The sequence below is a fragment of the Sitodiplosis mosellana genome, unplaced genomic scaffold (assembly GCF_009176505.1).
Source record: "Sitodiplosis mosellana isolate CC-2019 unplaced genomic scaffold, AAFC_SMos_1.0 Smas_scaffold_6226, whole genome shotgun sequence".
NCBI classification, from domain to species: Eukaryota; Metazoa; Arthropoda; class Insecta; order Diptera; family Cecidomyiidae; genus Sitodiplosis; species Sitodiplosis mosellana.
In genome coordinates this window covers 9,665,195-9,682,918 of record NW_022601467.1, presented here as the reverse complement: position 1 = coordinate 9,682,918, position 17,724 = coordinate 9,665,195, and the positions used below count along the sequence as shown (strand labels likewise).

General features: G+C 37.3%; 2 protein-coding genes across 8 annotated transcripts in view; one reads left to right on the top strand and one right to left on the bottom strand.

Moving 5' to 3' along the window:
* Positions 1-10,484, bottom strand: part of LOC129578061 (afadin) — a 40,821-nt gene extending 30,337 nt beyond the window's left edge. For 3 of the 7 annotated variants that reach the window (XM_055466132.1, XM_055466133.1, XM_055466134.1), the window contains exon 1: positions 10,160-10,266. In XM_055466132.1, coding sequence (XP_055322107.1) covers positions 10,160-10,203 — 44 coding nt within the window. In that variant the 5' untranslated portion in view covers positions 10,204-10,266. Of the gene's footprint in view, positions 1-8,083; positions 8,122-9,273; positions 9,416-10,159; positions 10,267-10,344 lie in introns of those variants that run through there. The other 4 variants (XM_055466128.1, XM_055466130.1, XM_055466131.1 and 1 more) reach the window with 4 other exon arrangements.
* Positions 10,485-10,631: 147 nt separating this feature from the next.
* LOC129578062 (chorion peroxidase) lies at positions 10,632-16,858 on the top strand. Its single transcript, XM_055466137.1, has 15 exons — positions 10,632-11,598; positions 11,736-11,912; positions 12,001-12,071; positions 12,171-12,292; positions 13,685-13,771; positions 13,860-14,048; positions 14,158-14,205; positions 14,270-14,430; positions 14,524-14,720; positions 14,810-14,999; positions 15,126-15,471; positions 15,590-15,743; positions 15,827-15,985; positions 16,051-16,364; positions 16,462-16,858. Exons 1-15 carry the CDS (start codon positions 11,448-11,450, stop codon positions 16,520-16,522), a joined length of 2,427 nt encoding a protein of 808 aa, XP_055322112.1. The 5' UTR covers positions 10,632-11,447; the 3' UTR covers positions 16,523-16,858.
* The last annotated feature ends 866 nt before the right edge of the window (positions 16,859-17,724 follow it).

Sequence of the window (17,724 nt, the reverse complement as noted above, 5' to 3'; positions counted from 1 at the left end):
GTCAGCGCTCAATATGTGTGTTTTTTCTGGTTTTCATCCGTAAAAAACTGTATGTCTATGTCCACTGCGCCAACGGAATCGGCATTCTGTTTTTTGTGTGCCTTTTTTGTTGCATTGGGGTGTAAAGAAATTGTAATAACTATTAGTGAATTTAGTAGCGCTTTTTTCTCCATCTCCTTGTCTCTATTCTACATTTTTTTCTCTTTCTCTTTCACTGTCTATTCGTATGATGGACATGTCAGAGTGGCGCGCAAAAATTATGGCAAAGTCTTATAAAAACGACCGACCGACCGCACTCTCTCATTTGAGATCATGCGCTCAATGAGGATATTACGGTATCACAAAAATAAAAACGAGCATAAAATAATTTCGTATGATTTGTGATGAAATTGTTTGGTGTAACGAATTCCACACAGGCACGCACACACACACACACACAATTCCGAGTGTAGCGAAACACGCATTAAAAATGTCAACTGTTTTTATGCGCTCAACATGGAATGTACGTATATTATAATAATTATTGCAGTCGACACATTTACGATTATCATTCAGATGTGTTGAATAGATGATTTCAGTTGATATAAATAGTTTTCACCTCTGAACTGAATCGAATGGAAAATCCGCATAATGAGATGAGACAGAACGCAGGAGAGAAGAAGAAAAAAAACGACGAATTTTATCATTGGATTCGGGCCATTTTGCCCACTCCAAGTAAAGACAAGAACGACAACAGCACCATGAAAAATTGTCACCGTCATCATAACGAGGTGAATGGTAGACGCAATCTGAGTCCACACACCATACGAAAAATAATACTTGAGAGCTGGTCTTTGTCTTTTCTTCTTCATTTTATTGTTTGTTTCATGTACCGCTCTAAAAACGATTACATCGGATATCGGAATACAATTTTTGTTTTGGTTTTGTGTGTGTGTGTGTGTGTTTGCTTGCATCTCATCGTCGGACGACAACGACGAAGACGGTGTCGAATTCAGATTTAAACAATCTCATCAACTATGCGACGGACAATTCATTTCAACCGAATGATGTACAAGGAGTGAGAGAGCGGGAGAGAGAGGCTAATCTTAAAAAATGTCATTCGCTTGGTTAGTTCTTCTTTTTTTTCCTTGGTGGCTGCTGCTATTGCACTGCATTCTCTCGCAGGATTTTTCCACACCATTCCAATATACCGTTTCGAAACGGGCTTTCTATTATTTTTTTCTATTATTATTGAAAAATCATAACAGATTTTCTTTTCCTCTTTATTTCAATTTCTCACAGAGATATTTCATGGGTAATTTTTATTTTCCCTCTTTCGATTGCATTATTATTTTTTCTATCTCGAGTTTTTCTCTGTAAAAAATAAACTGTATGGCTTGTTAATCGTCTCTATTGGTGTTGTTTTGTTGTTGTTCACTCTCTGTATCTAACACAATGGTCCATAGTGAAGAACATTCCGATGGGTCGTTTTCTCCCCCCCCCCCTCTCTCTCTCTCTCTCTGAATGATTCGAATGACAATAAATTTAATGACTCAGTAATTCCAATGAAACTTCTAATTTTCCTCTATTTCTTTTAAATTCGTTTAGAGATTTTGTGTTCTTTCTTGTCTTCGTTTTGCTCTCCATCTATCTTTCTCTCTCCCTCTCTCTGCTCGTATTCTATATCTACTGTTTCAAATTTTGTCTTTGAGAGCAGACAAATCCATCATCGCTCAGGTAAAAGGTAGTTCATTACAACATGTGTGCGTGTTGTGCGCACATAACATACAGAGAGAAGATCGAATGTTTCGAGCAGCAGTTCTCAAAATGTTACAACAACAAAAACAACCAGAAATGTTATATATATCATTATCCCCATATACGTGTGCATGGCAATGGATGTTTGGTGTAACATTTTATGATTTTCCTATTATATTTTTGGCCTTGTGTGATAACCTAAAAGTGCTGCAGTCAGGCAGGGCAGGTAACCAATGGAGGAATTCGTTTGTAGTAACGCACATTGCGTTACCAAAATGAGAACTGACAAAACAACAGAATCGAAATTGATTTAGAGAGAAAGAAGAATGTGCTTCATTTCATTACATTACATTTCATTTGGATGATGTGAGCTTGAGTGTGTAAGCATGTGTGCAGTATGCACTCAAAATGGTTCTATCTATTTTGTTCATTCAGACGAACGATTGAGATTTCGGAGGATTTTGTGAGTGACATTTGAGGCATGTGTTTCAAAGAAAGCATAACGAATCTTAAGATTCAACACTTCAATAATAGACGCATTCAATGTGTGTCATTTTTAGACGGTCTTTCGAATCGATGACAGTTGCAAAACATAATTTCTGTCAATTCATATCGGATTTGCTCATCGATGACACATCTATCATAATTTTTTTTTCTCTCTTGAACGTAGCATATGGAGGCACTTGCTGTGGTGGCATTTGATTTTACCTCCATGGAATCCCATATACCTTCGTACAAATTTTTTTATATCGTTGATTCCCCTTGGTTTCGTCGGCTGTTCAGCAAAACATCAAAATGATATTTGTACCAATGGGTCCTTAAATTAAGAAAATATGACTTCAAAAGTGATCATTCAAGTGCTTGTTCAAGTATTTTTATTTTTATCTTCAACTCGCTCGCTATCTGCTTGCTCTATTTACCGTGTATAAGTCATAGGAATTGAGTTTGGAAAGGAATTTTTTTTAATGAAAACATTGTTTGAAGCCAGTGTAGAGTAATTCATATCAAATGAAATTGATCAAAGTCACAAACGTGGAATGGCAACTGAACACAGAGAAGCAGGAATGAAACATTGTTTGGGTCGAACGAGCGCCGAGTCGGTATGCAGCAGCGAAAGGGAGAAACAGGGAATAATAAAATTGAAATTAACGAAATAAAAATTTGAATGATGTTTCGTATGTATGGTTCACATGAAGCAACCCCATTCTCTTTTTTTCTTTCTTTCTTTCTGTAATTCCGAACGCGTTGTGTGTATGTATATAAATAAATACGGAATGAATGTTGTATAGACATTATATGCTGTGTTGCTGCTGTTCAGTCTTTTCTTTCGTTTCCATGAACCGAGACGTTTTACTCTCTATTCACGGCCGATGCATGCAATTCACAATTCACACGAACGCAATATATACCATCTAATTGTTTTCTTCATTTTTGCCTTGCCTCGCCTCGCCTCGCCTTTTATCCCTTTCATTTTGTGCTATGTGTACGTGCAGTGGTAATGCGATTGTTTGACGATCAAAAAAAAATGCAACAGTCCAGTGAATATAGAACGTTTGGTTGGTTCGTTCGATGTGGGAACAAGGTGAAATTTTGCTTGATTCGCTCTTTTTCACTTTCTTTCTCTCTCTTGCTCTCACTCTATCTGCAACGTTTTCTTTTTGTCTTCGTCTTTGTTTTCTTTTCCCTAGCAACAACTAAAAATTACACCAATGTTGTTTGCGCAACAAATAAATGCTACAGAAGGAAATGTTAAATAAATAAACAAATGGGAATTTTTCGTTCGAAATCTGTCACTCAAACTCGGTTTCATTGGTGACATGGTGTTTGAGAGCGAAAGCAATTTTTTTTCTCTTTTTTTGCATAAAAATCTCTTTGCTTCCAGTTCACGGCGCGCACACACAGACATACAATCGAACATAGACCCTTCCATATTTTATGTCGTGCACATTGACAATATGGTTTGCTAATGTGCTGTTTGCCGTGCGACCAAAAAGAAAAACTATCAAGTGAACCATTTGCCATTTTTAACCAAAAAATCATTAGTTCAGTTAGCATAAATCGTGGCAAAAGCACTTACCTCAACTCACAACAAAAGAGAGAAAACGAGATTATAATCGAAAAATGGAATGATTCATAAATTGGCCGTGTCGTCGAACGGAAATAATTTAAGGAACGGAACAACATAACCAATTTAATGTGCACGATAAAAAAAACATTTTATCTTATCATTTGTGGAATCCTTTTTATATTTTTATCGAAATGATATTTCTTTGAACTGTTTCTTATCTCTCCGGAATGAACGCTTAATATGGCCACCATGCGATTATTCATTTTATTTAATCAACAACAACGAACCAGAAAAAAAAACCTGATGAGTCAATTTCGTTATCTTTCACAAAGGGTAGAATGACTCGACTATCGTTTGTTTTTTCTTGTTATCGATTCTGTGGAAGAAGAACGAAACAAGCCATGTTGATTCTTTGCGCGCTTTTTCTTTTCGGTTCGCCGATGTTTTTCCAAAACAAGTCGTCTGTTTACAGATCGCAATCGAGCAAACAATAGTCATCGTCACACGCACACACACACACGCGTATGAAACATGACAAAATCACAATCGAATTACGAACGTCGACCCATCAATTGTTATGTTTGATTATATGCTCACAACACAGATACACACAGTGCATTAATAAAATTTTAATTCAAAAATTGGAGCAGACAGCTCTACATTGTACTTTCCATGTTGATCATTGTGTTCTGTGTTCTGCTTTGCCATTGCAATGCTTTTATTAGCAATTTGATGGCCATCCGTCCGGATGCACAGAGAGCAAAAGTAAGAAATGTTGAAGTAAAAAATTACGTCCATAATTCATTAGATTTAAGCCGATTTATGCTTATAGAGAAATGAAGAACCGCAGCGCGCATAAAAATACAATTTTATTTAATACATGCAATCTTGCACGGTTTATATTTCCGGCTGTCGATTCTGTTGAATGATCTTCGTTCAGTCTTTATCTAAATGTATCATCGTCATGGCATTATGATGTGTGCGCTCGATGCAGCCACACAGCTACAAATGGACAATTGATTCATAGTTGAATGTTTGAATGTCATGGAAAAAGGACCGAATTAGTTTTTGGTCCATATTTCATTTAAATTATAAAATGTGACTATATATCCAGTTGAGCCTTTGCCCTTTGTTCCATTTCCGGTAACTATTTCAATAGAACCAAATTCATTTAATAACATGAATAAACTGTAAACTACTTGTTATCGGTGAATCTATCTACAGTGTTGTCTCTTATATTGTGCGTATCTCTCTCTCTCTCTCTCTCTCTCTCTATCGCTCTCTCTCTGTTGGATATGTGTCTTTTTTTTAATCTCTCATTCGATTGCTGTAATCGAACCTAGAAAAAAAAAATTCCCTCAAAGAATCTTGTAGAAACTATTTAATCGCACATTGTGTGATTTGTGAGTCATAACCAGATCGACTGATTCACTTAATGAGCACGTAATGATACACGTTTCAATCAATGGAATTTTGATTCGGTTTATTACTTTTTATCATGTTTCACCGTCGGTTGTACCGAGACGATAAAGCCTGCACTTTGTGTGTTGACAAATTCTTTAACTATGTGGCTATGTGTATATCGCGATGTATAAATTTATGTCGGTCGTTACAGGTGCAGTACTCGTGTGTATAACATTCGAATCGCATACAAAGCACACACACACACAAACACACGCCCAGAAAACAGAACGGCTTTCTAAATCGAACAACCGCAACGACTTTGAGTGTTTGTGAGTCATGTTCGTTTTGCGGTGTGGCGCGGCATGTGCGCGCACTATGCCAAGCCATGGCAAGTGCACGGAATTTGAAAATCGTGTCAACGAGTTCGTGCATGTTCATTGATCATGTGTCGATGTGAAGAAATCGAGATGGAGATGGTCATCGTTTGCAGTAAATTCACAATCGAACGATATATTGTGCCGTGGTGCTTTTGTGACCATCGCCCAAATACTATTTGATTTTTTTTTTCTTCTGTTTTTGTAATTTTTCGCTTAGGATCATTCACCACGATTTCAGATATCGTCTTAAGTCAGCAATAAAAATGTTTTACATCCAAGAACAATTTCAATAAATACAACGACGATGACGACGACGGCATTCAAGGCTTAAGTGGAATTTTTGGATCGGCTTTTTACAAACAATATCTTTGGGATTTTATTAGTGTGTGTGTGTGTGTGTGTGTTTGCAAATTTTGCGATGTCGTTGATGCGCTTCTTGCCTGTCGGCTTTTGGATATGTATGTTGTTGTCAACCCAAAACGAAGCGAAACGATCGGCAACAGAAAAACCAAAATTCTCCATGCAAAATACTATGCAAAAACGACAACAGCAATAGCAGAAAAAAAACAACGAGCGACGAACAAGAACAAACGTTTCAGTTGTTGTTTTTCTTTTCAGCTGAAAATCACAATGACGGTAACATTATAATTTTACGATGATATACTCCGTTGTAAGAGAGGAGGCACTGAGGTGAATACGATACGAATGACCAAAATGAATGTATGTGATTGGGTGCATTACGCGTACATTCCATCTGAATGAGATAGTGCTTGATTAAAATGAACCAAACGTGAGTCTACACAATTGTATTACCGCACTCGCTCGCGCTTCTTTTTCTACTACTTCTTCTTCTTCTTCTCTCCGTTGTTCTGTTCCATGGTTACTCGCGTTCGTTTCTTATGTTGATATTTGATTTTTTTTTCTACCTTCGTGCACATTTACTTCTTCTCTGTGTTTTTTTTTCGCTCTGTGTCTGTATATATTGGTTTAAAAAAAATGTATTATTCATTCACGTAAAATGCATCTTCTTTTTTGCATGATTTTTTTTCTTTCTGTTGTTGTATATATTTCAAGTTATGTCTCCACATAAAATGCTCGAAAAAAGAAACAAATTGTGCTAACATGCACATAATCGCTTTGTTACTGAGCGCTCATTTGATTTTGTATTTGTATGTGCATTGTGTAACAAAAATATATGAAGTAAAAAAAACAATAATAGCAACGAGTGAACAAATAAATAAATTGCATTATTTAACAACAAAAAAAGCTTCAGCGACTAAGCAATGGATGAAAGAGAGCACAAAAAAATATAACGTACGTTGAGTCCAACGTTCAACAATGTTAGAGTGCAGTACAAAGTCTGTGTTTTGCCTGATTATTTCAATGCATTTCAATTTGAAGAAAGAACCGATTTCGCGCCTCGGTGTATGTTCCGCTCTCACTCCCTCTCCCCTCTCTCTCTCTCTCTCTCTCTCTCTCTCGCTGTTCTGATTTCTTTTTGGGCGGCAAAAACTCTACATAACACTAAGAAGATTTATTGAAATTATCACACCGCTTCCACATATATTCGTTCTTCTTTCGTTGTGTACATCTCTCTCTCTCTCTTTCTCTCTCTCTCTCTCTCTCTTTCTTCATCTTCATCTCTCATGGAAAATGAGCCATTGTGTATCGAATGAAATTAGCTTGAAAAATTAACATTTATTTCCATTATGCATAAGTCATTTCGCGTAAATAGCGACGAAGAAATCGTCAGCGCGATTTGAAATATCAGGAAATCAGAATATGTCATCACTCTAATAAGATTCAAAGATTCACTTGGCGCTTTAGCCGTTGGCCGTTGAATATTTTGTCACGCTATGTGCACAAATTTCGATATGTTCCGCGTGTTTCGCCATTTCTCTCTCTCTCTCTCTCTCGCTCTCTCACCGTGTTTTTTTTTTCGTTCATTCGTTCGTTTGTTTGTTTATTTTTCTTGGTAAATCATTTCAACGATTCTTTTTTTCTGTTTCTTGCTCCTCGTTTTGCTGTTTGTGACTCATTGCTTCTGCTGTATGCCGTCAATCCATTTTGCATTAAAAGCAAGTCAATGCTTTCGCAAGTATTTTCTGTTTTTTTTTCTTTTGCAAATGATTTACTTTTTTTCGCACTTGTCATCGGCCATAAACAAGGTAGATGTGAACAAGTAACTGTTGCTCGCACAATTTCGATATTATCAGAAGTTATAATCACATACTTGTTTGCAATATCTCGCCTTTATTGAAAGTGCTCCAACGATGCCGTTCCAAGTGGAATGCGCCATTAGAAGAAATGACTTTTAATTGAAATGAAAACAGAAATAGGAGAGAGAGAGAGAGAGAGAGATGGAGAAAAAAAACTAGCACTAATATCCATAGCAGCAGTAGCACACTGGATATATGAAAGGGGAAACAAAACTCGCACGACGCGAGTGAACAAATCAAAGCACCGGTTAGATCGAATAGAAGTCAATCTAAATTACACTCTGCAGCGGGTTTTCAACATTCTGACACAAATAACGCGTACTCGAGAATGCCTTAGCTATCATCGTCTTTGCACAAATGCCATACCGTGAGTAATTCAGTCGTAAATTATAGTACACATACATACAGTCCGTTTTATTCCTTCTCTCCTTGCAAAGAGAAACGAATATATAATCGAACGGACATTAGAAGAAGAAAAACCTATAAGACGTTGACTCTTGCTGTATGCTTTTGCAATTGACAGCAATAGACACCTCTAAGCGAATCATTTACTTGATAGAGAGAGAGAGAGAGAGATGCTGCTAACGCTATGGCACGCAATGAAAATATATGCAAATTGTGTGGACAGAAGAGGGCAGAAGGAAAAAAATCGCACACAGAAATTGTACAACGTTTTCATGTGTAGTTCTTGATGCGAACCGAATCAGCTATGGAGTATGTGATCGGTATGTGTTCAAAAGTATTTCGAATGCTATTCGAATTAGCAAAATAAAATGCTTTAACATAAACCATAGCGAGAACGGAAATACTATAGAATAGAAGATTCTTTTTTGTGTGCATTTTTATTTACCTTAGAATACTTTTCGATTGTTTCACGTTTCGATTCGAATCGCGTAGCGTTTATTTTCTGTTAGTGTCAACCGATAAAAAATCGGTGATAATAATAACACGATGGTGGTTGCGGTCGTGCTAAATTTTATTTTCTACACGGCGTTGTGTCGTTGTCGTCTTCTTCTTGGTATGATTTGTAAGGTGTTATGCGTTTTGCTTCTTATTTTGTTTCCTTCTACTTTTCTTATTTTCAGTTTCTTGAGCCGAATAAACAACGGCTTTTCGAACAAAAAGCGAATTAATAAAATCCAGTTAAGTCGTAATAATGATAGGTGCACGTATTACAGACATATGTGTGTGGCTATAGACATCTCTGTTGCGCGAGCACTTTAACAGCGTCGAGAATGTTTGTTCATTTTTCCATCGAATTAAGAAAAAAAAAGGTCCACACACTTTGAAATGGGCCCAAAACACGGCACACCAAGAAGAAGGAAAAGAGAGTGATACAGTGAGTTAGATCAGTCTGTATCCAGCCTCTCACACATGCATACACATACTCACACTCACACTCGCACACACTTATATGAACCAGAAGAAGAAGAAGAAGAAGACATGAAAAGACTGAAAATCTCGTTGCGCATAAAAATACAGCACACAGTGTTCTTCGTCTTTGTTTCTTCTTTTTGGTTTTGGCCTCTCACTCTAAAATCTCTGAATGCTTGTTTGCGATCGCACCGATATACACGGACACGGTCACCGCACACTCATACTCGTTTCAGTTTAATTCTTGTCTCTTATTCTCTTTGTTTTCACTTCTTATGCTTTGACCATTCTTTTTCATATCTTTCTTCTGCTTTACCGTCGTCGCTTGTTGCTGTCGTCGTATTCGGTCGTCGAATGGTTGTCGTCGTCGTCGACGTCGACGTCGTCTTCGGTTCACAATTGCTGACTATGTTTTTTAAATAACTCCATTTTAATTGAACGGAGCACGAATACAGGCACGGGTGTCATGCATACAATACGAGAGCAAAAGAGAGAATTGTGCGTTCACATACACACACTGAATTCGGTTGTTGTTGTTTTTGTTATTACTTTTTTTTTGTTGATCGGTCGCGTTGTCGATTCCGTACAACCCGTGTCGATGCGTTCTGTCTGACTGGGCTGCTTACAGCTATATGTATATATGTATATGGCCGTTCTCTCACTCACTGATCACTCTCCCGATGCAAGTGTGTGTATGTACGACAACGACAACTACGACTGTTGGTATGTAAATATTTTTGTGTATGTCAGTGTATGTACATGGAATTTTCAATGTGATTTTTTGGAACTATTTTTCTTGTTGAAATCCACACTCAACTCTTTTTCTTTTCGGAATTTTCTTTTACTGATTTTTTTTTTCAAAAAAAAAACTTTATTCTCTCTCGTTCGGATGTGACTTTTCTACAATCAAAGCAACAACCAAAAAATAACAAAAACTACAAACTTTTCCACATGAATAAATTTTTGCACGAAAAATTCACCTAACTACCGACTTGAACTTGGGCGTCAAACACAAAATTATCATAAATTTTCAGCTTTCCTCACTATTTTCGCTAACCGATTTGATAACTCTTCGTATTTAATTAAACTTAAACAAAACCAAGAGAAAAAATTAAGAAGAACTATTGTACAGCCAAAAAAAAAGCACTTAAGAAAAATGTATTACTTGTTGTTGTGTTTGTTTTAGTTCTTATATTGCAAACAAAAATCGAATGTAATGCAGCGACATCCAGAAATTCGTTATTCACGCTTTGAATTTCATCAAGCAACTGAATTCAGGTTCGTTTGTCGATGCGCAAGCGTGAGTATGTTACGATGAAGTGGTGGTAATACGTTAGCGCATCGAACACCAAACAACTCGCTTCAAATGCTTACCAGCCGCGGCGCTCGCATCGGTTAACATAGTCGAGTGGATATTACACAAACGACAACGACTCAATTCACAAACTCACACATGCACACATTTACACTCTATCGCTCTCTTTCTGCCTCTGTTCACTGGAATTACTTGTCGCAGTGCTTGAAATGTCAAACCACTTCAACCGACAACTTGAGACAACTATCCAATTCAACTTGGTGATGTAAATTCCATGTAAATTGAGAACACTACTTAAACAATTCGAAATTGGTCGCGTGTATTTTATTTTCAACTGATTTTTTAAAACAAAAAAAATAGATCAATTTTATTTGCGGAAAAAAACTGAACAACACAATCAAAATGTAAGATGAAAAGCAGTTTCATAAACATAAAAGTTCACGAGTTTTCGAACAATACACCCAATATGCACACCGTGTTGAATGGAGACGGCAAACGCGCTGGGCAAAACAAACTCCATTTATGGTAGAAATATACACTCCATCCATGCGTTGGACATGAACTTTGCCGTCCGTTTGTTTCGAATATGATTTTCGTGTTTGTGTTCGACTTTGGATTGTGGCGTCGGTTAACGGTGCATCGGTGAAGGTGCACGACATTCAATGCTCTTTGCAAATCGAATGCGTGCAAATGAACCAAATCATCGACAAAATTGTTTCGACAATTGAACGATTGGGCTTAGAGACTATCGTTCGGTGCAAATGAAATCACTTTGTTCTCAGCCGCATACTCGGTTAAATCGTCTCATTATCATCGTCATCCATTTTTTAATTGAATCGTTCTGTACCACTTTTCATTTTAAAAATCCCAGTTTTAAAATAAATTAAGTAGTGCAGAAGAGAGAGAGAGATTTTTCATTTTACTCTCGCATCGAATTAATCGTTTTTGTTAGAATGTTACGTTTTCAACCATCACTTTGGTGGTTGGCGCTTTTAGTTTTAATTAGTTTTACATTCGAAGAAACATGCGGTTTTTCACTGAACAAACGAGCAAGAAGTGCCGTTACCAATGAGAATTTCAAATTTCAACCGACACCAAACCTAGGTAAATCTACAGGAATTTTAACTTTTTCTTTTGTGTAAATTGTAAGGAAAGGGTTTTTTTTCGTATATTAGGAGAAATATATTTTCAATTCAATGATTCTTTTCCTTCTCTGTTGCAACGCTCCGAATTTTCTGCAGTCAATACGAATTTCTACAAAAAGTGTGATCCATGTCCGCACGGCGTTCAATGTGTGCCAAGCATTCAATGTCCAGCGCATGTTCGATTGCGAACCCATGAAAAACCGCAAATTTGCGATTTGCCACATGGCAACTACCACGGCGTGTGTTGTACGACCGGACGCAATTTCACCAACTGTAAGTTTTTGCCTTAAAAGGGGAAAATGTCTTGATTTTTCATTGAAATTCACAAAAATGCTAATTTGGTTGCATTTTTTTCACGCAGTTGATAAGCATAAGAAACCATTTGCACAGGGCCGAAGTGCAGTGAGTGATGTTACAACCAACATTATCAAGGTATTCAATTCGTTAACCATTCTATCATTACATTTCAAATTATCTGTGCCTTTTATAAGTTTGCAATGTAAATGTAATGGTTTCTATGGTGTTCAATAGCTAATGAATGCAGTTGTTAGCGAGGCGGGCGAACATCTCATCGATTTGAGTCAACACGAAGAAGAAGTTGCAGTCATCAATCCGCATGATCAGCCGGAATTTATGCATAACCTCGGCTTTCGGTAAGTAATTTGTAAAATACATTTTCAAGACAGAGCCCACATTCAACATCGCAGAAAAAAAACCAGGTCAGTTTGCATGAAAAGAAAGAAGAAATTTATTCGATTCGTTTCGAGAGAAACAATCCTCGTCTAATAGCATTGATTTTACATGTAAAATAACAACAAGAAACGACAAAAGTGACCTCTCGTAGCGGCACAGTTGAAACTAACGAAATAAACACAATTGAACATGTCATTTTCATGTTCAGTGTTGGTTCCATTGTTTGCCGTATAGCCGGAGAGAGATGTCTACAACTTAGTGGCGTTGAATGACATTCAACACCCATGGGAGAAACTCTATTCTTCACTTGCGACGCAATTTTATTGTGAAAAATGAACCGTTACTTGATGACTCAATCATACGGAATGGCATTTTTCCGTCTAATTCCCAAGATGAATGCGATATTTTACGTTCTCTCTGTTAATGTTTGAGGTAATAATATCATGGCTCGGATCTCTTGAATCAAATAAAAAATTGGAGCAATTTTTAAAATTGACTTTATTACGTTTGTTACAATCGCATTTCATCATGCAAATGCGCCGCATATTATTTCAATTCCATTTGATTTCCATCTTTTTTGCCCTAGTCATACAGCATTTTATTCAAATTTCAAATCATAATTTGGTTATCCCTCTGGCTTGTTTTCCCTTTATAACTGTATAATTTTCGACGGTACCACTGACCGATAAGCAGCAACAACAATAACAACAACAATTTGTGTTGAGTGTGTCACTTGCTCCTTGAGGTGCTAACGTTCTGTTGAGTTATTTACTGATTTATGCAGCAAAAATCTCGGAGACATTCTCACAGCACACACAAATGATTCGTGAACCACAAATGTTTACACACAACGTCGTCAAAGTGTCGCTAGAAATATTGGGTAAACAAAAAAAGGCCAAAAATATGATATGCCCGCAGAAAATATTCCAACGCAAAAGAAAACACATTGTATTTTTTGCTTCCATCGAATGGTGAATTATTCAAAACAAGATGTTGTTTGGCCTGTGTGTTATAGCATCAGAGTATGTGACAATTTATTCCAATATCTGCTGTCACTGCTGCTGCCGCTCCGAATGAACAATAAATGCGTGAATATTTCATTTTGTTTCACATCGCAGGCAGACATTAAAATGCATCGCACTTTATGTATTGTGTAGCAAATTTGCGTATAACAATTGAATAATTTCTTCAGTCAATTTGGTATGCAACCTGATTGCGAAAATATTCTTCTAACGTTCATTTTCATGTGTTTATTTCTACCGACAAAATCCGTTTTTCTCTTATAAATTGATAATAAGATGAGCATATTTCTGTTTCTCTTCTCTTTCTGCGTGTGTGTATGTTTTAATCAGATCGTCAACGGAATCCGAAATGAAAATACAGCATGCAAATAAGAGAGCACTTCACCAGGTGTTTGCCAGTCGATTGTTCAAAGAGAGGTAATTTCTACATGTAAAAGTTTCATCGTAAGAATTCGCTTATGTAGCATTGCGTTGGTAAACAATATGTTGTAATTTTATTTGCTAGACAAAATGTGGCTGAAGAAGATTTTCAGTTGCGAGAGGTGCAAGCACCCATCGATGGTACACCGTTAGAGCATCTATGTGATCAATTTCCAGTTTGCCCGCCTGAAGCATCACGTTATCGCACCATCGACGGTAAATGCAACAATCCGGATCCACGCAAAGGACTTTGGGGTGCAGCCGGTTCACCAATGTACGTAACGCGATTCCGTTTGCGAATAAATAAATTTTAAAGAAGAATAAACCGTTTTTGTTGCTTAAATAAACAGAAGATGAATAAATAAGCAAAATCACGTTTTTAGGGAACGATTACTACCACCGAGCTACGAGGATGGAATTTGGCAACCAAGGTAAAATGCAACATTTTGATGCAAAACAATGCAAATTTTAAACTCTTTTAATTGGTGGTTATAGATTGACATCAGTCACTGGATCACCATTGACAAATCCCCGCACTATTTCGAGAGAATTGATCAAAGATGCTGACCGTCCTCATCCAAGTCTCAACTTATTGTTTATGCAATTTGGCCAATTTCTTACGCATGACATATCTTTATCATCCTCCATTAAAACTAGTATGTGTTTTATTCTCCTTCGAAAAGAAAATCTCTGTACCGAGCAGGTTTCGCTTTGTACTATTTCTAACTAAATTCTTTTCTATTTCATAGGTGATGGAGCATCAATTCGATGCTGCACAAAAGACGGTCGACGTATTTTGCCACGTGAATCATTACACTTTGCCTGTTTGCCCATTTTCATTGAGCCCGACGATGATTTCTACAGTCAATTTGATCAGGGATGCATGAATTTTGTTCGATCAGCACTTGCACCGGATGGACAATGCCAATTGGGTTATGGCAAACAGGTACAATAGACACAATACTGAATGGAAAAAAAAGTATATCATGTTTTTGATTAATCCAACCACAACAAAATGTCCAATACATTTATTAGGTGAGCAAAGTGACCCACTTCATCGACGGTTCGGCTATTTATGGAGTAGACGAGAAGACTGCGTCCGAGGTGCGAAGTTTTCAGGGTGGTCGTCTTCGGATGCTTGATGATTTCGGTAGACAGTTGTTGCCATTAACACTTGATACGAAAACTTGTGTCAGTTTGGATAAGGGCCCATGCTTTTTTGCCGGTACATATAAAAATACCTACATACACATAACTTTCGTATAGCATATACATAATAATCACGTTTCGAATTACACACTTCGGTTGCCATAATAACGTACGAATCGTTTTTCATTGAATTATTGAATAGGTGACTTTCGAGCCAGCCAAATTATATCGTTAACGGCATTACATATTTTATTTGCACGGGAGCACAATCGTATTGCCGATATTTTGAGCGGTTTGAATCCGAGATGGTCGGACGATGTGATTTTCTTTGAAACAAAGCGAATCGTTGAAGCCGAAATTCAACATATTGTCTACAATGAGTGGCTACCCAAAGTGGTTGGTACCGAAACAATGCAACGATTTGGCTTGAGCATACGTGAGACGGGATATTCGGATGATTACAACCCGGATGTTAATGCATGCATTACCAGTGAATTTTCAACGGCTGCACAACGTTTTGGCCATTCAACAGTCGACGGGCGATTTTTGTACGTATTTCCGTTTAATTTTCATGCAGTCCAAACCATCCGCACTAGATGTTGTGCTGAAATAATCTTCTCTCACTCATTTTCCTCATCAAAAATTCTACTTTTCTCCCACTTTCAGCGTTCATAAAGGCAACGGTGAAGATGAAGTAATTGAAATTCCGGATGTTTTCTTCAACACAAACAGATTGCGACAACGCAATTTCTACGATGAAATTCTGTTAACACTCACACGTCAGCCGATGCAACAAGTTGATTCGGCTCTTACGCAGGGGGTGAGTTGGCCTTCTTGTTCAATCATTTACATTTCTTCTTTATCGCTATTTAAAAAAAAACCATATTTTCCATCATTTTACAGTTGAGTAAATTCCTATTCCGAGGATCAAATCCATTTGGATTAGATTTGGCATCGATAAATATATTACGTGGTCGGGATCACGGTATTCGTCCATACAATGATTACGTTGAAGTGACTGGCCATAGCAAAGTGTTGAGTTTCGATGAATTCGGCCCTGGAGTAAGTTAAAAAAAAAAATTTCGTGCCTCTCAAAATTCTAGTTTCCAATTTGTCTATCTTGAAAGGTTGCTGAAAAATTGGCGTCTGTCTACCAAAGTCCGGATGACATAGATTTGTGGATTGGCGGTTTAATCGAAGCGGCTCGCGGTGATGGACTCGTCGGTCCGACATTCGGTGACATTATTGCCGATCAATTCTCCAAGTTCCGTCAGGGTGACCGCTATTTCTATGAACATTCGCCGATGATAAATCCGGGCGCATTTACACCTGATCAGTTGAAAGAAATCAAAAAGACTTCAGTCGCTCGTTTGATCTGTGATAATTCGGATGGAATTCAAGCACAATCGCCGAAAGCGTTTATCCGGCCCGAAATTCCAGGGTACGTATTTATCGTGTCACTTACTGTATCCGTTTCTATTTGCAACAAACATTATACCTTTCATCATTCACACTAACAATGGTATTTTTGATTTCAGTAATGGTCCGATTCCATGTGGATCCTTACCAGCCGGTAATTTCCTACCCTGGCAAGTGTAAATCAGATAAATTATTCCCAAGTTCCTCGTAATTCACGATGTTGAACGGATTACCTCTTTTAAAATGAATTCATTAATAAGCGTTTGCAACGTTTCCCACTTTTACTTCCTTCCTTTTTGTTTGCCGAGTTATGAAGATATGAATTTTCATAAAGCTATTTTCTCATGTACATGAGTCTAATTTATTTTTGTTGAAATATGGAAGAAACGAAAAAAAAAATTGTTGTATGATGATGGAAACACAAGTGTAAAGTGTTGAATTATCTCCAAGAGATGCCATGTAAAAAATGTATACAGCCGGCAACGAATAAAGGGCAAAAGTCATATATGAGCCAAACCTTTCGTCATTATTTTATTATACATTTTTTGTTGTTGTTGTTGCTTTTTATTCCTTCTTTGAAATGATGTGTGTGTGTGTGTATGTGATGCTGCACGTTTCCTTATTTCGTCGTTTAGCATAGTTTTCATGATTATTTGATGCCTACTCGCGAAAATTTCGGTTCGACCGGAAATTCGCTGTAGGGGGTGAAAATGGCAAGAAAAAAGAAGAAGAAATAAATTCGTTCATGTCTGCGCTCACTGGAGATTGTCGGGGGATGGGTTTGGATTTCATACTGAATGGAATTATCTGCTTTCCATTGATCCGATTCACGTGACGACGGCATCAGCAGCAGTATCAGCAGCAAATAAGATATTGAGACGTTCTAAACGAAATTAACTGTTACATTTTTGGCAATCGGATGAGATGTCGATTTAGGTTGTCAGGTTCAAATTCGGTCGCGGTCTCAATCTACGTGTGTATGTCCTTGGCTTTCAATGCCAAACATCATCAACAGATAAGTAAGAAAATCGGTAACAGCAACAGCAACATCAACCACAGTCAGCAGAGCCATCGATTCGCGACGATGCGCATAAATTTTGACAATAACATGAAGCATTCAGCATCCGTGATTGATGTGGCATGTTCATTAAATTAATGGCAATCCGTAACAAGCGATTACATAATTATTGGAGTTTGTTAGCCAGCAAATCATATTCATAAGAATTTTACGCAAAACTTTTTACATATCCATTCGGAAATATTGAATGTCATGTTAAAATGTGTCTGTGTGATTTCGCAATAACTTGAGATGCCGTCGTCGCCATCAGTAGAAAACAATTTGATAATTATATGTTCTAATTTTAAGAGTTTTTTGCCGAACT

Bases quoted from the DNA above. Each gene is read 5' to 3' on its own strand.
- LOC129578062 (XM_055466137.1), top strand. From the start codon at position 11,448: ATGTTACGTTTTCAACCATCACTTTGGTGGTTGGCGCTTTTAGTTTTA. The intron at 14,721-14,809 runs GTACAATAGACA...TACATTTATTAG, and splicing joins AATTGGGTTATGGCAAACAG to GTGAGCAAAGTGACCCACTT. The intron at 15,744-15,826 runs GTGAGTTGGCCT...ATCATTTTACAG, and splicing joins ATTCGGCTCTTACGCAGGGG to TTGAGTAAATTCCTATTCCG.